Source organism: Salvelinus alpinus, chromosome 1 (assembly GCF_045679555.1).
Source record: "Salvelinus alpinus chromosome 1, SLU_Salpinus.1, whole genome shotgun sequence".
Taxonomy (NCBI): Eukaryota; Metazoa; Chordata; class Actinopteri; order Salmoniformes; family Salmonidae; genus Salvelinus; species Salvelinus alpinus.
In genome coordinates this window covers 62,854,179-62,874,310 of record NC_092086.1, presented here as the reverse complement: position 1 = coordinate 62,874,310, position 20,132 = coordinate 62,854,179, and the positions used below count along the sequence as shown (strand labels likewise).

At 43.9% G+C, this 20,132-nt stretch overlaps 1 protein-coding gene across 4 annotated transcripts in view; it reads left to right on the top strand.

Moving 5' to 3' along the window:
- camkk1a (calcium/calmodulin-dependent protein kinase kinase 1, alpha a) overlaps nt 1–20,132 on the top strand; it is a 151,021-nt gene that overhangs the window by 108,499 nt on the left and 22,390 nt on the right. For 3 of the 4 annotated variants that reach the window (XM_071413467.1, XM_071413450.1, XM_071413458.1), the window contains 9 exons: nt 602–638; nt 3,015–3,036; nt 7,562–7,650; nt 11,761–11,960; nt 13,716–13,769; nt 14,157–14,230; nt 15,194–15,281; nt 18,478–18,606; nt 18,764–18,867. In XM_071413467.1, coding sequence (XP_071269568.1) covers nt 602–638; nt 3,015–3,036; nt 7,562–7,650; nt 11,761–11,960; nt 13,716–13,769; nt 14,157–14,230; nt 15,194–15,281; nt 18,478–18,606; nt 18,764–18,867 — 797 coding nt within the window. Of the gene's footprint in view, nt 1–601; nt 639–3,014; nt 3,037–7,561; nt 7,651–11,760; nt 11,961–13,715; nt 13,770–14,156; nt 14,231–15,193; nt 15,282–18,477; nt 18,607–18,763; nt 18,872–20,132 lie in introns of those variants that run through there. The other variant, XM_071413476.1, reaches the window with a different exon arrangement.

The window sequence follows — 20,132 nt, the reverse complement described above, 5'->3', positions numbered from 1 at the left end:
TTTTGCTCATTGATTTTGCTATCACATGAACACACATAAGACATGGCAAAATGTGTAGAATAACAGGAAATTAGCTTGTTCTTTCCATCCCATGGCAAAAAAAATGTAATTGCAGGAAATTAGCTTTAAAATGGAGTGGGATGTTCCCCAATGATGTAAGGGGGGCCCTAGTGAAACAGTTTGGCAACCACTGTTCTACTGTACTAGGCCTGGGTTGGGTCTGGGATGGGATCATATTAATAGTGCTTTGTTAATGAATTTTACAGCCAATATTAGATTCTAGACCAGTAAAATTTTCTTATTATGCTCAGAACCTTTCTCTTCTTTTAAAATATTACTGTCTCTGCTAGAGGAAAATGTAAAACGTAACGTGGCAATTTCATTTGTCACAGATGGTTAGTACAATGATAGAGTACATGTTAGATATTAATATCCTCCTCATTTGGGCCTCAATTCAAACTGGCATCTCACATACTTTAAAGGCCAATGAATACTTGTTACGCTGGATTATTCAGTGCAATGCTAATGCCATGTCCTTATTCTACCTGTTGTGTATTCTATTATATGAGGTATTCCTGATGATGTATTATCATTGTTGCAGGTGTTGGATGATCCTGCAGAGGACAACCTCCACATGGGTATGTACCTCACCAAACTGCTCTCTCCCGCTCTCTTGCTGTGCACTTAATCACCCGTTGACATTAATGAATGATTTATGTGAAAGTCCAAGTTGAGCGTGCTTATCTTAAACTCTAAATCGGCCTGTTGCTGCCCTTGGCAGTTGGCACAGCTGACTCCATATGAAAATGCTAAACTAGAGGATAGCTCATTAATGAAGCCCTTACCACAAACTCTTAGAAAAAAGGTTTCTTCATTTGTCCCCATAGGAGAACCCTTTTTGGTTTCAAGTAGAACCCTTTAGCGGTGAAAAGGGTTCTACTTAGAACCTTTTAGTGGTGAAAGGGTTTCACGTAGAACATTGTATTAGTAAAAGGGCTCCATTTGGAACCCCCTGAAAATATTTTCAGAGTGTTCTCCTATGGGGTCAAATGAAGAACCCTTTATGGTTCTAGGAAGAACCTTATTTTCTAAGAGTGCACCACAACTCCACAGGGTACATAGACTATGGCTGGATTCCTTCGATCAGTACTAGTAGGGAAAGGGGGATGTACAGATTTTTACGGCCATTGGCTAATGAAATGATTTAGCTCATTTAAGGCCTCGTGTGAAAAGGTGTTGTAACTTGGTGTTTGTGTCTGTCAGTCTTCAACCCATTGTGCCGAGTTCTAGAATATACTACAGTCTCTTTGACAGACATGTATGTACTGTACAGTGCATTCGAAAAGTATTCAGACCACTTGACTTTACCCACATTTTGTTATGTTACAGCCTTATTCTAAAATGGGTTAAATTGTTTTTTCCCCCTCTTCAAACTACACACAATACCCTGTAAAGACAAAGCAAAAACAGTTTTTTTGAAATTTTTGCACAAAAAAACAGAACATAAATAACACATTTACATAAGTATTCATACCCTTTACTCAGTACTTTGTTGAAGCACCTTTGGCAGTGATTACAGCATTGAGTCTTCTTGGGTATGATGCTACAAGCTTGGCACACCTGTATTTGGGGAGTTTCTCCCATTCTTCTCTGCTGATCCTCTCCAGCTCTGTCAGGTTGGATGGGGACCGTCGCTGCACAGCTATATTCAGGTCTCGATTGGATTCAAGTTCGGACTCTGGCTGGGCCACTCAAAGACATTCAGTGACTTGTTCCGAAGCCACTCCTGCGTTCTCTTGGCTGTGTGCTTAGGGTGATTGTCCTGTTGGAAGGTGATCCTTCGCCCCCAGTCTGAGGTCCTGAGCGCTCTGAGCAGGTTTTCATCATGGATCTCTCTGGACTTTGCTCCGTTCATCTTTCCCTCACTCTTGACTGCTCTTCCAGTACCTGCCACTGAAAAACACCCCCACAGCATGATGCTGGCACCACCATGCTTCACCGTAGGGATGGTGCCAGGTTTCCTCTGACGTCAAGCTTGGCATTTAGGCCAAATAGTTCAATCTTGGTTTCATCAGACCAGAGAATCTTGTTTCTCATGGTCTGCGAGTCCTTTAGGTGCCTTTTGGCAAACTCCAAGTGGGTTGTCATGTGCCTTTTTACTGAGGAGTGGCTTCCGTCTGACAACTCTACCATGAAGTTGGAGTTGGTTGTCCTTCTGGAAGGTTCTCCCATCTCCACTCTGGAGCTCTGTCGGAGTGACCATCGGGTTCTTGGTCACCTCCCTGACCAAGGCCCTTCTCTACCTATTGCTCAGTTTGGCCGGGTGGCCAACTCTAGGAAGAGCCTTGCTGGTTCCAAACTTCTTCCATTTAAGAATGATGGAGGTCACTGTGTTCCTGGGGACCTTCAATGCTGCAGAAGTGTTTTGGTACCCTTCCCCAGATTTGTGCCCCGACACAATCCTGTCTCGGAGCTCTACGGACAATTCCTTCGACCTCCTGACTTGGTTTTTGCTCTGACATGCAATGTCAACTGTAGGACCTTATATAGACAGGTGTGTGCCTTTCCAAATCATGTCCAATCAATTGAATTTAACACAGGTGCACTCCAATCAAATTCTAGAAACATCTCAAGGATGATCAATGGAAACAGGATGCACCGGAGCTCAAGTTCGAGTGTAGAATTTCGCTACACTCTCATTAACATCTGCTAACCATGTGTATGTGACCAATAAAATTTGATTTGATTTGAGTCTCATAACAAAGGGTCTGAATACTTATGTAAAAAGGTATTTCTGCGTTTTATTATTAATACATTTGCAAAAATGTCTAAAACCTGTTTTATCTTTGTCATTATGGGGTATTGTATGTAGATTGATGAGATGTTTTATTTATTTAATCCATTTTAGAATAAAGCTGTATGTAACAAAATGTGGAAAAAGGGAAGGGGTCTGAATACTTTCTGAATGCACCGTATGTAGACTGATGTGTTTCTCTTCTCTCCCTCTCCTGCAGTATTTGATTTGATGCCAAAGGGGTGAGTAGCACTTTTTGCAACAATAATTAAAGCCTTATCCCCACCCCCATCCTGGTCTCATAGACTAGACATGACATAGTACACGTAAATTCAGGATACTTAAATTAGTATGATATGTTATGTTTGGTATGGTTACAAAAGACATATGGTTACTTAATGCAAAAACAAAACTAGAGTGGTTGGTCGGGGTGAATGGTTGGGGCACATAATGCGAACATCTAGCAACCCAAAGGTTGCGAGTTCAAATCTCATTATGGACAACTTATGCTTTAGCTAATTTGCAACTTTTCAACTACTTACTACTTTTTAGCTACATTGCAACTGCTTAGCATGTTAGTTAACCCTTTCCCTATCTTAAATGTAACCGTTTTAGCTAACCCTTCCCCTAACCTTAACCAATTAACCTAACTCCTAAACTTAACCCAAACATTAACCCTAACCCCCTAGCCTCACTAACGTTAGCCAGCTATCAAACATTAGCAACCTAGCCACCTAGCAATATTTGTAACATATCATAAGTTTAGCAAATTCTGAACATATTGTACGTTTTGCTAATTCGTAACATATTGTACGTTTTCGAATTCGTAACATATAATACGTATTGTAATTCGTAACATCTCATACGAAATGGGGAATGGACTTCCACAAATGAATACATACCATATGAAATGTAACATATCACATTCTCGCACAGCCGCGAGCTGCCTAGTGACACGAGCCTACCAGATGAGCTAAATGTCTTCTATGCGCGCTTCGAAGCAAGCAACACTGAAGCATTCATAAGAGCACCAGCTGTTCCGGACGACTATGTGATCACGCTCTCCGTAGCCGATGTGAGTAAGACCTTTAAACAGGTCAACATTCTCAAGGCCGCAGGGCCAGACGGATTACCAGGACGTTACTCAGTGCATGCGCTGACCAACTTGCAAGTGTCTTCACTGACATTTTCAACCTGTCCATGACTGAGTCTGTAATATCAACATGTTTCAAGCAGACCACCATTGTTCCTGTGCCCAAGAACAAGAAGGTAACCTGCCTAAATGACTACCGACCCATAGCACTCACGTCTGTAGCCATGAAGTGCTTTGAAAGGCTGGTCATGGCTCACATCAACACCATTATCCCATAAACCCTAGACCCACTCCAATTTGCATACTTCCCCAACAGATCCACAGATGACGCAATCTCTATTGCACTCCACAGTTTGCAGACGGCACAACAGTGGTAGTAGGCCTGATCACCGACAACGATGAGACAGCCTATAGGGAGGTCAGGGACCTGGCAGTGTGGTAACAACCTCTCCCTCAACATGATCAAGGACTACAGGAAAAGGAGGGCCGAGCACGTACTCATTGACAGGACTGAAGTGGAGCAGGTTGAGAGCTTCAAGTTCCTTGGTGTCCACATCACCAACAAACTATCATGGTCCAAACACACCAAGACAGTCGTGATGAGGGCACCACAACACCTATTCCCCCTCAAGAGACTGAAAAGATTTGGCATGGGTCCTAAGATCCTCAAAAAGTTATACAGCTGCACCATCGAGAGCATCCTGACTGGTTGCATCACTGCCTGGTACTGCAACGGCTCTGCATCCATCCGTAAGGCGCTACAGAGGGTAGTGCGCACGGCCCAGTACATCGCTGGGGCCAAGCTTCCTGCCATCCAGGACCTCTATACCAGGCGGTGTCAGAGGAAGGCCCTAAAGATTGTCAAAGACTCCAGTCATCCTAGTCATAGATTGTTCTCTCTGCTACTGCACGGCAAGTGGTACCGGAGCACCAAGTCTAGGTCCAAAAGGCTTCTTAACATCTTCTATCCCCAAGCCATAAGAATTCTGAACATCTAATCAAATGGCTACCCGGACAATTTGCATTGCCCCCCACACATTGACTCTGTACCAGTACATAGTATATAGCCTCGTTACTGTTATTTTATTATTTGGTATTTTTATTTTTTTCCCCTTTTACTTTTTTCTTTTTTTCTTCTTTACTTCAGTTTATTTTAAGTAAATACTTTCTTAACACTTATTTTTCTTTAAACTTTACATAAACTTAAATATAAGTTTATGTAATTGCTAAAATATACTTAAGTATCAAAAGTAAAAGTAAAAGTATGAATAATTTCCCATTCCTTGTACTAAACAAACCAGACGCCAGAATTTTCTTGTTTTTTAAATTTACGGATAGCCAGGGGCACACTCCAACACATAATTTACAAACGAAGCATTTGTGTTTAGTGAGTTGCTAGATCACAGGTAGTAGGGGTGACCAAGGACATTATCTTGATAAGTGTGTGAATTGGACCATTTTCCTGTCCTGCTAAGCATTCAAAATGAAACCCAAAAGTATTTTTGGGTTTCAAGAAAAATTTATGGAGTAAAAAGTACATTAAGTAAATTTTTTTAGGAAAGGAGTGGAGTAAAAGTAAAAGTTGTCAAAAATATAAATAATAAAGTAAATTACAGATAACCCAAAAACTACTTAAGTAGTACTTTAAAGTATTTTTTACTTAAGTACTTTCCACCACTGCTCGGATTTACATACAGACTAATGAAATGCTCTGAGACCAGGTTGCCATCCCCTCTTCCCTTTTCCCCTCATCCCCCTTCTCCTCTCTTCCCTCTCTCCGGTGTTCTCCTTCATTACTCAAAGCTGATGTAGTGCCTGTGTTTGTTCACTGCTCCCTCCCCCCTTCTCTCTCTCTCTCACCAGAGGGATTCATTATGTGCTTATGTTTTACACTTGACAGTTATTACCAGTGGTATTAGCACTACACCACTGCACCAGGGTTTCTCTACACTTTCTGCCCCACTGGTTGGGCTCTGTTGGTAACCCTTTCATGTCCAGTTAATAATTATACATCCCTTCCTGTAGAAAAATGGACCCAAAGACATTTTGGACCTTAGACGCTTTGGACACCAAAGACCCAAATGTGATATTAATATCAGCTATACTCTACGAAAGTCCCGCCTACTTCCTGGATCATGTCTCATATTGTTTTTGAATGGGATTCAAGAGTATTATCATCAAATTCATTAAAATGCTGTCATTTAAGATAAACAGTATGTTAAATGATATTTTACACAAAAGGTTCAACCTTTCGTGAATCCCATTCAAAAACAGTATGGGACATGATCCAGGAAGTAGGCAGGACTTTCACAGCACATGATCAGCTATTAGTAATACTATTCCCCTGTTTCTATCACCAAGAAGTCACTTTGATGTGAAGCTAATGGCTTTATGACATTATGAAGAAAACAGAAGAAATAGAGGTTGTCGCATGGGGGAGTTATTTCTGAATCATGACATTTTGCTTCAATGGAAGGTCAACTTTTCCCAGCTAATCCACCTATTGCCTATTTAACTGTTACTCAGACAGAGAGAGTGAGAAAGAGAGGAGAGGAAAAGAAAAAGGGGAGAGAGGAGAGGAGAGGAGTGAGGTAGAGAGAAGTGATTATTTGATCTCCAGGGTAGGTACTGACCTTCCATTGCCAGACAGAGAACCGAGAGAAGTGGAAAGGTAAGGAGAGAGAAGGGGGGGGGGGAGTGAGAGAATAGATAGATTCGTAATGGTCTATTTCATCCCGGAGAGGAGATGGAAACGCAGTTTCCCTTTAACTTCAATTCCATTTCTCCTTCCATCTATACACACTCAGGATATAGCCATTTAGTTGGAGTCATGTAATGAAATGGAGGACTTCAGACACATTTGAGTGTTGTAGCTAGCTGTCTGTCGAATAGCTGATTAGTGATTTGGTGGTTAAATCAAATCAAACTTTATTTGTCACATGCTCCGAATACAACAGGTGTATACCATACTGTGAAATGCTTACTTGCAAGCCCTTAACCAACAGTGCAGTTCAAGAAGAGTTAAGAAAATATTGACCAAATAAACGAAAGTATAAAATAATAATAAGTAACACAATAAAATAACAACAACGAGGCTACATGCAGTGGGTACCGGTACCGAGTCTATGTGCGGGGGTACGGGTTAGTCGAGGTAATTTGTACATCTAGCTAGGGGTAAAGTGACTAAGCATAGATAATTAACAGTCAGTAACAGACGGTAGCTATGTCTCTAGTCTCTACTATTTTGTGGATAGCCTGGACAGATTGGTCATGCTCCATTTAAGCCCTGAATTAAATGAAGTCCTGTCTATGTGAGCAGGAGACATTGAGCTGTTACCGGTGGTGCTGTTCTGGTCCTTGGGTGCCAGTGACGTGGGAGGTTGTGTGTTTGTCTTGTGTAACATTATTGTTTGTACAATCTGCTCCAGAGTGTGCTTGGATTTGGATCTATATACAGTATACAGGCTGTATTCAAATGCCATATGGAATGGAACTAAAGTATCTTAACTGGTATCCTTCCAGCGGTTAATGACAAAAAGATCTCTCTTTGTCTCCCTGTATCTCTGTCTCTCCGTCTGTCTGTCTCTCTATCTGTCTCTATCCCTCTCTCTCTGTCTTTTTCTCTTGCTAACTCTCTCTGTGTATTTATGTGTTGGTTCCTGATGCGGTCCCAGTCCAGTGATGGAGGTCCCCACAGACAGCCCCTTCACTGAGGAGCAAACACGCCTCTACTTCAGAGACATTGTCCTGGGCATTGAGTACTGTGAGTACCAGCATCATACTCCTCCCTCTCCTCCCCTCTTCCTCCCTTACTGCTCCTCCTCCCCTCCTTGCCTCTACTTGAGAGAGATCGTCCTTGATATCCTGGGCATGGAGCACTGTAAGTACCCACATACATGTATACATGATTGTAGGTACCAGCAGAGGCTCTCGCTCTGAGCTACCAGACTACCCCACTACCCCTATATCAATCTCAGTGGAGAGGAGAAGCCAGCCACCACCACTGCCTCCATTGAACTGAACAGTGTGCCTGGTAGACTTCCGATTCCATTTCCCCCCTCTCTTTGTGTTTTCCACTCATCCCTCATCTATCTCCCATCCAGCCACAGTATGTTCAGGTCTTAAAGGGCTTCTCTGTTCTGGTGTGTCACACACAATCTCCCCTCAGCGCCATTGAGCTCATAACCAATTAGGGCTTTTCTAAGGCCATTTTAGACTGAGTGTGGTCTGGCTCACAGGGCTATGAGCACAATCAGTACATCAATAGGTAAACTACTGTAGTACCGTTGTAGAGAATGGGCTACGTAGGAAGTGTATGCTCTCTATACAGTAGGGAAATTTGGTTTGGTTTGTTATTGTAAATGTTATGATTGGGTGTATGGGTTTGTTGTTGGTCTCTATGTCTATGTACAAGCATGTGGAAATTAATTTCCTTCTTGGAGGACAATAAAATCCAATCTAATGTGCTCTGTAGGCTTCTGTATAAGCATGGGAAAAAAGGTACTATCTAGAAGGGTTCTTCTGCAGTCCCCATAGGAGAACCCTTTGAATAACCCTTTTTGGTTCCAGGTAGAACCAAAAACTAGCTCCTGTTTGATCTCATTACTAACTCAAACACTTAATCTGCAAAAATGACAAGTTAATTAGTGGGTAATGGTGATTTCAGAAACAAAGTGGAACGACCAAAACATAGGCTACATTTGTTGCATTACAACCAGTAATTTAAATGGATTTTTATTTGGATTTCATGTAATGGACATACACAAAATAGTCCAAATTGGTGAAGTGAAATGAAAAAAATTACTTGTTTTCAAAAAATTCAAAAAAATAAAAAACGGAAAAGTGGTGCATGCATATGTATTCACGCCCTTTGTTATGAAGCCCCTAAATAAGATCTGGTGCAACAATTACCTTCAGAAGTCACATAATTAGTTAAATTGCATACAGGTGGACTTTATTTAAGTGTCACATGATCTGTCACATATAGTATATATACACCTGTTCTGAAAGGCCCCAGAGACTGCAACATCCCTAAGCAAGGGACACCACCAAGCAAGCGGCACCATGAAGACCAAGGAGCTCTCCAAACAGGTCAGGGACAAAGTTGTGGAGAAGTACAAGATCAGGGTTGGGTTATAAAAAAATATCAGTAACATCCCACGGAGCACCATTAAATTCATTATTAATAAATGTAAAGAATATGGCACCACAACAAACCTGCCAAGAAAGGGCCGCCCATCAAAACTCAGGGACCAGGCAAGGAGGGCATTAATCAGAGAGGCAACAAAGAGACCAAAGGTAACCTTGAAGGATAGGACCTCTTTAAGCCGTACACTCCACAGAGCTGGGCTTTACGGAAGAGTGGCCAGAAAAAAGCCATTGCTTAAAGAAAAAAGTAAGCGAACACGTTTGGTGTTCGCCAAAAGGCATGTGGGAGACTCCCCAAACATATGGAAGAAGGTACTCTGGTCAGATGAGACTAAAATTGAGCTTTTTGGCCATCAAGGAAAACGCTATGTCTGGCGCAAACCCAACACCTCTCATCACCCCGAGAACAACATCCCACAGTGAAGCATGGTGGTGGCAGCATCATGCTGTGGGGATGTTGTTCATCAGCATGGACTGGGAAACTGGTCAGAATTGAAGGAATGATGGATGGCGCTAAATACAGGGAAATTCTTGAGGGAAACCTGTTTCAGTCTTCCAGAGATTTGAGACTGGGACGGAGGTTCACCTTCCAGCAGGACAATGACCCTAAGCATACTGCTAAAGCAACACTCGTGTGGTTTAAGGGGAAACATTTAAATGTCTTGGAATGGCCTAGTCAAAGCCCAGACCTCAATCCAAATGAGAATCTGTAGTATGACTTCAAGATTGCTGTACACCAGCGGAAGCCATCCAACATGAAGGAGCTGGAGCAGTTTTGTCTTGAAGAATGGGCAAAAATCCCAGTGGCTAGATGTGCCAAGCTTATAGAGACATACCTCAAGAGACTTTCAGCTGTAATTGCTGCAAAAGGTGGCTCTACAAAGTATTGACTTTGGCGGGGTGAATAGTTATGCACGTATTGAGATGGGGTCAAATACTTATTTCCCTCATTAAAATGCAAATCAATTCATAACATTTTTGACATGCGTTTTTCTGGATTTTTTTGTTGATATTCTGTCTCTCACTGTTCAAATAAACCTACCATTAAAATTATAGACTGATCATTTCTTTGTCAGTGGGCAAACGTACAAAATCAGCAGGGGATCAAATACTTTTTTCCCTCACTGTAGGTGTTAAAAGTGTTGCGCCAGTAACCGAAAGGTCACTGGTTTGAATCCCTGAGCCAACTACGTAAAACATCTGTCGATGTGCCTTTGAGTAAGGCACTTAACCCTAATTGCTCTTGTAAGTTGCTCTGGGTAAGAGCATCTGCCAAATGACTAAACTGTATAATGAGTAAGATGTCTTCCTATTTGCCTGGTATTAGAAGTAGAGGAGCTCCTGTCTCCTGATTCTGCCTCTTCGACCCTACTCTGCTCCCGTTCTGCATCTTATGACTTGCACTTTCTTCCCAGCCGGCTCGGCCCTCCTCTCCTGCCCTACCTTCCTGACCTTTTTCTCTTTCCAGATGAAATCCTGCAACTAGTGAAGTCCGGCCGCCCAACAACCTGCCCACTCGACCCCAACCCCTCCTTCTCCAGACCATCTCTGGAGACATTCTCACTTTCCTCATCAACTCATCCCTGACCACTGGCTGCGTCTCCTCTCACTTCAAAATGGCCAGAGTCACCATTCCCCTCCTCAAGAAACCAACACTCGACCCATCTGACGTCAAAAAATTACAGACTGGTATCCCATCTTTCTTTTCTTTCCAAAATACTTGAGCATCCTGTCTCGGACCAACTCTCTCGCTATCTCTCACAGAACGATCTTCTTGACCGTAACCAGTCAGGCTTCAAGACGGGGGTCACTCAACCGAGACTTCGCTCCTCTGTATCCCGGAGGCTCTCCACACTGCCAATTCTGACTCTCTCCTCAGTTCTCATCCTCCTAGATCTATCCGCTGCCTTCGACACCATGAACCATCAGATCCTGCTCAACACCCTCTCAGGGCTGGGCGTCTCAGGCTCTACACACTCTTGGATTGCATCCTACCTGGCAGGCCAGTCCTACCAGGTGACGTGGGGAGGATCTCTGTCTGCACCACGTACTCTCACTACTGGTGTCCCCCAGGGCTCGGTTGTAGGCCCTCTCCTCTTCTCTCTATACACCAAGTCACTCAGCGCCGTCATATCCTCACACGGTCTCTTCTATCGTTGCTATGCGGTGTTCAACCTTCCCAAGTTCTCCCATGTCACCCCGCACACTCCACTGGCTTCCAGTCGAAGCTCGCATCCACCACAAGACCATGGTACTTGCCTACGAAGCAGCAAGAGGAACTGTCCCTCCCTACCTTCAGGCTATACTCAAACCCTACACCCCAACCCGAGTACTCCGTTCAGCCACCTCTGGTCTCTTGGCAGCTCCCGCTCAGCCCAGTCAAAGCTCTTCTCTGTCCTGGCACCCCAATGATGGAACCAGCTTCACTCTGAAGCTAGAACAGCAGAGTCTCTGTCCATCTTCAGAAAAACATCTGAAACCCTACCTACCTCTTCAAAGGGTACTTCAAGAAAGGCAAAAAATACTGCCTTTCGTGAAGTAACACTCGCACTTTCCCCCCTTACTAGCATTGCCCTGCTATTTTCTGACCACGGAAAATGCTGGATCTTTGCCAATCATAATGGTCAGGTGCAGGCCCATGGAATACGAAGTTCTACAAGGTGCTATTTTGCTGGAATACCCTGTAAAATGCCCATCTCTCGTTCTCTCTCTCCATTCTCCTTAGTGCACTACCAGAAGATAGTCCACCGGGACATCAAGCCTGCTAACGTGCTGCTGGGGGATGACGGCCATGTGAAGATTGCTGACTTTGGGGTCAGTAACCAGTTTGAGGGCAACGATGCCCTGCTCTCCTCTACGGCTGGGACTCCTGCTTTCATGGCCCCAGAGACCCTGTCAGATATCCACCAGAGCTTCAGTGGAAAGGTAGGGTCAAAGAGTGTGTGTGTGTGTGGGAGAGGGGTGGGTCAGTGTTTGTGTTTGTGTGTTTGTGTTTGTGTGTGTGTGTGTGTGTGTGTGTGTGTGTGTGTGTGTGTGTGTGTGTGTGTGTGTGTGTGTGTGTGTGTGTGTGTGTGTGTGTGTGTGTGTGTGTGTGTGTGTGTGTGTGTGTGTGTGTGTGTGTGTGTGTGTGTGTGCTTTCTCGTTGCAGTTCAATATTTTTTCTAACATGGGAAATGTATATTTCCCAGGCTGTTTATATAGAGCTGTGATGTTCCAGGGTTGGCAGCATCGGTTGCAGTAGATGTTGGCCTGTAGCCAGCCGAGCCGTGGAACAAGCGGAGGAACAGGAGGCAAAACAGGAGGAAGAGGAATAAAAACCATGAAATTAAAATGAGTCGCCACCAGTCAAAGTGGAGCAGAGAGGAGAGCGGTGGGTGAGGAGAGGGGAGGGGAGGATAGGAGAAGAGAGGGGCCAACGATGCCAGGAGGAAGCCTACCTCTCTCCCTCCTTCTCTCTCTCTCTATCTCTCTCTCTTTCCGTGTCCCTCCCTGCATACTTTAGCAACAAGCGTCAGGCAGCGAGACAAGAGGAGAGGAAAGGAGGAGAGGAGAGCAGAGTAGAGTCCATCACTAGGCAGCACAACACACACCAGCATCTTTGTGCTGCTCTGACTAACAGCTCATCTCTTTGTGCTTCTATTTAATCAGCCCACTCGTTTTATAAGATAACTAATTAATTTTCGGGCCTTTTTCTGGATAATCCTCAAATGCCAATTTGATTTGATGGGTTTGGTCACGGACAGGAAGACCATGCCTGCAACTGAGAACTTTGAACAGAAAATTGCACGACAGGCAAAACTGTCAGCAGAGTATGAATTGGGTAGGAGACAAGTGCTCTAGGCCGCTAGCCTTCCTTCGGTCTGTCTTCAGGGAACATGTGCTGTACAAGTGCCACTCCTGTTCTGATTTGTCAAGTAGTCCCCGAGCCTTGTTCGAGAGCAAACACTGTATCATTGACGTCTGCTAATTCTATACTCAGCAGCAAAACACAATCTAAATTATTTGATTTCAGTGGAAGATGTTTAAAAACACACAAAACAAAAGCCACACTCTCAGTCGCTCTGAAATTGCAGTAGCCTGTCTGTATCTTTATAGAGGAGATTGGCTGTGCAGTGCTCTAATGATTCATTTGATAAAAGATAGGCTGTGTAATAGAGTGGCTGGGGTCAGAGGGCTGGGTTTATCAATCATAGTGCCAGCCGAGCCAGCCAGTAAGCAAGCCAAGCAGGCAGAGAGAGACTGTCCTGGTCAGTCAGTGTGCTGCACATTGGAACACAGCTGTTAGATCGAGGACAGAGAGAGAGAGGGGGGGTGAAGAGAGAGAGAGAGAGCAGGGCAGGAATAAGACTGATGGATGGCTGCAGGCTGAGGCTCGATTGGCTCTCTGCTTCTGTTTCCTATCTGATTGCCCTGCAAAGGTCCCTAGAGATACACTCGTTGGGTTGATAGTGGACTTGGAAAGTGGTATGAGCGGTGTGTGTGTGTGTGTGTGGGTGTGAGCGTTTGTGTGTGCTTGAGTGCTTGTCTATCTGTCTGTATCTACCTGTCTGTGTCTTTTTGTGTCTGTCTGTCAGTCTGTATGTCTGTCTGTGTAATCTTATTCTGAGTCTATGAGTCTGTGTTTCTCTATGTGTTCACTGGTACAGCTCCTCTTACCCTTTGACTGCTATTGTTTTTCAGGCATTGGATGTATGGGCCATGGGAGTGACTGTCTACTGCTTTGTGTTTGGGAAGGTAAGCAAGCCAGCTGATTTCTGTGTCCATTTTCTCTTCTTTTCACTACTTCCCAGCCTGCCAACAACCATTATTTTTTTCAGTGACGTTCTATGGGAGAAGTGGTGGAAGAGGGTTTTTTCCTATGTATAGATAGTCATGAGTCTCTGCTAGCACAGCTGGCCCCTCTGTATAACTTCTCACAGACGTCTAATGGAACAGTGGAACATTTAGCATTTCGTTTTAGTGCAGTCTGGTGCACATCATATTTATGCTCTTACCTAGGAATACAGATTTGTTTTGCCCCAAGATGTTCTTAGAATTTGAATTATAACTCTAACTTATAACGCTCACTTTTTTACCTCTCTTCTCATCTGTCCTCTCCTCTTTTCGCTTTTCAACTTGCAGTGTCCGTTCATTGATGAATACATCCTGGTTCTACACAATAAGATCAGGACTAAATGTGTGGAGTTCCCAGAGTCGTAAGTCTCTCTTTTTCTCTCTCTTTCCCATTACTCCATCACCCCTCCTTCCTCTTTATTAAATGAGACAGACTTGATGTTCCAGACATCCCAGAGTTGAAACCGATGCTGCCAACTTAGCTGTTGCTCAGAGGAGTCACTCTCACATAAGCACAGACACCCTTCAAAAGTATGGTGATGTTCCTAGTGTTTTGTCTACTGAATGTGATAAAAAACAGACCCTCTGAAGCCAAACCGGAGTGTCAGTAGTGGTTACCTGCAGACTGTAACACTCACTCCCAGTCTCCTCTCTCCTCTTCTCTCCTTCCTCTCTCGTTCACTCTATCCTCTTATCTCTTTCACTCTCTGAAAAAACACCCAATGCCAGACAAAAAGTAGCCTGGAGGCAATTCTACTTCTCCGTGTCCGGTATAGGCGAGAAAGAGAGAAGAAGAGTGAGATAAAAACAGACGGGAGAGGGAGACAGAGAGAGGAACACAGCGAAACAGAGAGAGCGAGAGTGTCAGCTGGAGTATTGTGTGGGGAAGACATGTAATCTTGTCATCCCCAGCCTAATGAAATAGTCTCCCTGTCTGTATAGGACATGTAATCTTGTCATCCCCAGCTTAATGAAATAGTCTCCGTGCATGCGTGCGTGCGTCTGGTGTGTACCCTTAGCTGTTCTGTGTGGGAAGATCGCATGCTGCTCCCTAGTCCTCCAAACACAACAACATCACATTACATAACGGGCCCATCTCGATGCAAACACCTTACAACAACACTGCCTGGGTTAGCTTAGCTACCACCACTGTCATTATTTAAGACTGATACTGTTGGAGGATTTCTACCTCTGTTCATTCCTACCTCTATATCTCAGATGTTCTGTCACTCTTTTGACTATTACCGTGATCAATAACTGCTGTTGAAAGAACTGTCGAACCCCCCCCCCCGATCACTGTGTATCTGACCTCTGTGTTCTTGTAGGCCAGAGATCAGTGAGGAGTTGAAGACTCTTATCCTGAAAATGTTGGACAAGAACCCTGACACCAGGATCACCATACCTGAGATCAAGGTGAGGGGAGGAGAAACCAGTCAAGGGCTCCACCGTCATCCCCCTGACTTAGACGAATGGTACTGTAGGAGGTTACTTGCATACGGTAGTTTCAATGGGACTCATTAACAGGCAGTGCTGAATGGGTCATGAGGATGACTGAACGTGTTCTCCCAGTAGATTGCCAGATCAACAGCTCAACAGCTGTCCTTAGTGTTAAAGCTCACACACAAGTTCAAGTAAGCGAAGTCCCAAAACTAAAGGTGAAGGCTGAATAATCTCTCCCTACGAGTCTCTCTGTGACAGAGAAGGAGTTCTAAACTTGTAATCTGATCTGTTGTCAGCGGATCATCTCTCTCCAGGGGCTATGTGTGGTTGTGGGTATGGCCTCCAGTTCCTCCATCTCCTCATCAGAAAAGAGCCACTGCTCGTTAGAGTTCCCATGTTGCCTCATCTGTGGAGGCTCCACTACCTCTTCCTGTTCTCAGCAGTGTCCTCCGGAGTCAGACCAGGCCTTTATTTTCTGTGCCACTGGGTGCATGCGGGCCTCTCTCTCAAAGTCAGCCCTCCGCATCAGCTCCCTATATTAGAAGGCTTGAAGCTGGCAGAAGTACTCATAAAAGGACTGGATGTTGTGCTGGAGCATAGACATAAATGTGGATATGTACAGTTGAAGTCGAAAGTTTACATACACTTACGTTTGAATCATTAAAACTATTTTTTCAACCACTCCACAAATTTCTTGTTAACAAACTATAATTTTGGCAAGTCGGTTAGGACTTCTACTTTGTGCATGACACAAGTAATTTTTCCAACAATTGTTTACAGACAGATTATTTCACTTATAATTCACTGTATCACAATTCCAGTGGGTCAGACGTTTACATACACTAAGTTGACTGTGCCTTTAAACAGCTTGGAAAATTCCAGAAAATGATGTCATGGCTTTAGAAGCTTCTGATAGGCTAATTGACATAATTCGAGTTAATTGGAGGTGTACCAAAGCCTACCTTCAAACTCAGTGCTTTTTTGATTGACATCATGGGAAAATCAAAAGAAATCAGCCAAGACCTCAGAAAAAACATTGTAGACCTCCACAAGTCTGGTTCATCCTTGGGAGCAATTTCCAAACGCCTGAAGGTACCACGTTCATCTGTACAAACAATAGTATGCAAGTATAAACACCATGGGACCACGCAGCCATCATACCGCTCAGGAAGGAGATGCGTTCTGTCTCCTAGAGATGAACGTACTTTGATGCGAAAAGTGCAAATCAATCCCAGAACAACAGCAAAGGACCTTGTGAAGATGCTGGATGAAACGGGTACAAAAGTATCTATATCCACAGTAAAGCAAGTCTTATATTGACATAACCTGAAAGGCCGCTCAGCGAGGAAGAAGCCACTGCTCCAAAACCGCCATAAAAAAGCCAGACTACTGTTTGCAACTGCACATGGGGACAAAGATCATACTTTTTTGAGAAATGTCCTCTGGTCTGATGAAACAAAAATTTGGCCATAATGACCATCGTTATGTTTGGAGGAAAAAAGGGGAGGCTTGCAAGCCGAGAGCACCATCCCAACCGTGAAGCACTGGGGTGGCAGCATCATGTTGTGGGGGTGCTTTGCTGCAGGAGGGACTGGTGTACTTCACAAAATAGATGGCATCATGAGGAAAGGAAAATGATGTGGATATATTGAAGCAACATCTCAAGACATCAGTCAGGAAGTTAAAGCTTGGTCGCAAATGGGTCTTCCAAATGGACAATGACCCCAAGCATACTTCCAAAGTTGTGGCAAAATGGCTTATCGACAACAAAGTCAAGGTATTGTGGTGGCCGTCAAAAAGCTCTGACCTCAATCCCATAGAAAATGTGTGGGCAGAACTGAAAAAACGTGTACGAGCAAGGAGGCCTACAAACCTGACTCAGTTACACCAGCTCTGTCAGGAGGAATGGGCCAAAATTCACCCAACTTATTGTGGGAAGCTTGTGGAAGGCTACCCGAAACGTTTGACCCAATAATAAATGTAAAGGCAATGCTACCAAATACTAATTGAGTGTATGTAAACTTCTGACCCACTGGGAATGTGATGGAAAAAATAAAAGCTGAAATAAATAATTCTCTCTACTATTATTCTGACATTTCACAATCTTAAAATGAAGTGGTGCTCCTAACTAACCTAAGACAGGGAATTTTTACTAGGATCAAATGTCTGAGTTTAAATGTATTTGGCTAAGGTGTATGTAAACGTCCGACTTCACCTGTATGTGTTCCAGGAGTCCTGGTACTACTCCATGTACAACTCTGGGAGACTGGGGGTGGCCGCCTCCACTGGTTTCTGAATAGGGCAAGGGATTTGTATATATTGGAAAAATGTATGATCTTTGATAGCAGAGTCTAACATCTAGTCTTGGGGTTGTTGCCACCAAAACTGATACCCAAACAAACATTGGCCCCTATCAACCAAACATTCTCAATTAAAACATCTACAAAATTTGCTATGCTTGATTATGATATCATCCTATTCAAAAGTTATTTGTATTCCTTCGAGTCCAAACTGCCATGGTATTGCCATGGTAATGAAATATGAAGGAGGGAAGGAAGAAAAAGAAGGATGGAAAAGAAGGGCATGGACTGTTTCAAATCAAAATAGAATGGCTTAGCTGCTATCTTTGATTAGCTTACCATGAAATACTTCAATTTACTCAAAGCCACTGACACACATAGAGGAAGCAAGAACTATCCAGACCTGACACCCTGGTGTCATTCTCTCTCTCTCTCTCTCTCTCTCTCTCTCTCTCTCTCTCTCTCTCTCTCTCTCTCTCTCTCTCTCTCTCTCTCTCTCTCTCTCTCTCTCTCTCTCTCTCTCTCTCTCTCTCTCTCTCTCTCTCTCTCTCCTGATGGCATCCCTTCAGATGGCATCCCCTAGAGTCTGGCCAATAGATGATTGCGATAGTTATTCCCCTTCTCTCTCAGCTAGGCTTTCTGAGTGCTTTGTCTTTTCGCTTTTCTCTGTGTTTTTGTCCTGTTCCATCATTTCAGGAAGCCTCATTAGGTTGTCTTATCATCCACGTCTCCAGTAATGATTTGACAAGGATCTTACAGTAACTTTAGATTCTTCTGCATGGGCATATCTCTCATTGTAGGATTTGTCCAGTTGTGCCCAAGCACATACCATACCATTGTGACATTCTGGTTGTGTGTGTCTCCGTCAGTTGGACCCGTGGGTGACCCAGGATGGTTGTGACCCTCTGCCTCTAGAGGAGGACCACTGCAGTATGGTGGAGGTTACTGAAGAGGAGGTGCAGAACTCTGTCAAGTTTGTCCCCAGCCTGTCCACCGTGGTAAGGAGTCTGAAGTGTGTGTACGCATGCCTTTGTGTCTGCCTGCCTTCATGGATGTACAAACATGTGTTTCTGTGGTCATGGGTTTGTGTGTGCGTGTGCACGTCTGTGTGTGAATCATCTGATTCTAAGACCTGTGTGTGTGTGTGTGTTTCAGATCCTGGTGAAGGCCATGCTGCGCAAGAGATCCTTCAGTAACCCCTATGAGTGTCCCAGGAGTAGAGCGGAGAGGTCCATGTCTGCACCTAGCAACCTGCTCATGTGAGTAGTACAGCTCCAACACCCAAACTGCCAAGTTATCAGTCACCCACCAATAATATCTCTTCTGTGACTTACACGCCCAATAACAGATATTACACGGAGACGATTTTGTCGGCTGATATTAGGCTTTTACAGATATACTGTATTTGTATTGGCGTAAACAAAAAAAGAAGGATTGATCTAAGATGTGGAGAAAATGCTTGGGAAAAAGCTGTTTGTAGAATTAAACTTTTTTTCGCATTTCATTATTTCTCCTGGAGTGGGTGCTCTTTACATGGCTATAAGCTTATCTTGCCTTGGCGCGCTACAGCAAGACTGGATACTATCACCCAACGCAACTACACCAGTAGGAGATGAGAGTGAACTACTGTGAACTTGCTGTTACTGTTTCTATGTGGAGTCCTGAGTTGACAGATGCTTGCCAGCTCAATAAAGTGACAGCAATGCGCACTGGCCATACTCTTAAGCAATAAGGCACGTCGGGGGTTTGTGGTATATGGCTACGGGCTGTTATTCAGCATGACGCAACGCGGAGTGCCTGGATACAGCCCTTAGCCGTGGTATATTGTCCATATACCACAAACCCCCGAGGTGCCTTATTGCTATTATGAACTGGTTACCAACGTAATTAGAACAGTAAAAATAAATGTTTTGCCATACCAGTGGTTTACGGTCTGATATACCACAGCTGTCAGCCAATCAGCATTCAGGACTCGAACCACCCAGTTTATAATGTTACTTGAATTGTCACGGTAGGGTGTTGAGTGTCGTGACAATCAATGTCACGACAATCAATGTCAATGCTATGCCCAAATGTAAAGCAAGTGTCGTGCTAATAACGTTCGACTCTGTGGTAATGTTAACATCACAGCCCTTTAGTGAAGCCCTCGAAATCTGATGTTATACAGTATTTTCTTTTTGCAAAGGGTATTCCCCAAGCTGTCATTAAAATGTTTTCAGAGACACAAAAAAAACACAGCAGGTTACAAAGTAGAGCTTCGTAGTTACGTTTTCGTGTATGGGTTGTCACTTGTCAAGGACTTCACTCACGCCGCCAAACTTACCCTAGTAAAACTGACTATCCTACCGATCCTCGACTTCGGCGATGTCATCTACAAAATAGCTTCCAATACTCTACTCAGCAAATTGGATGCAGTCTATCACAGTGCCATCCGTTTTGTTACCAAAGAGCCTTATACCACCCACCACTGCGACCTGTATGCTGTAGTTGGCTGGCCCTCGCTACATATTCGTCACCAAACCCA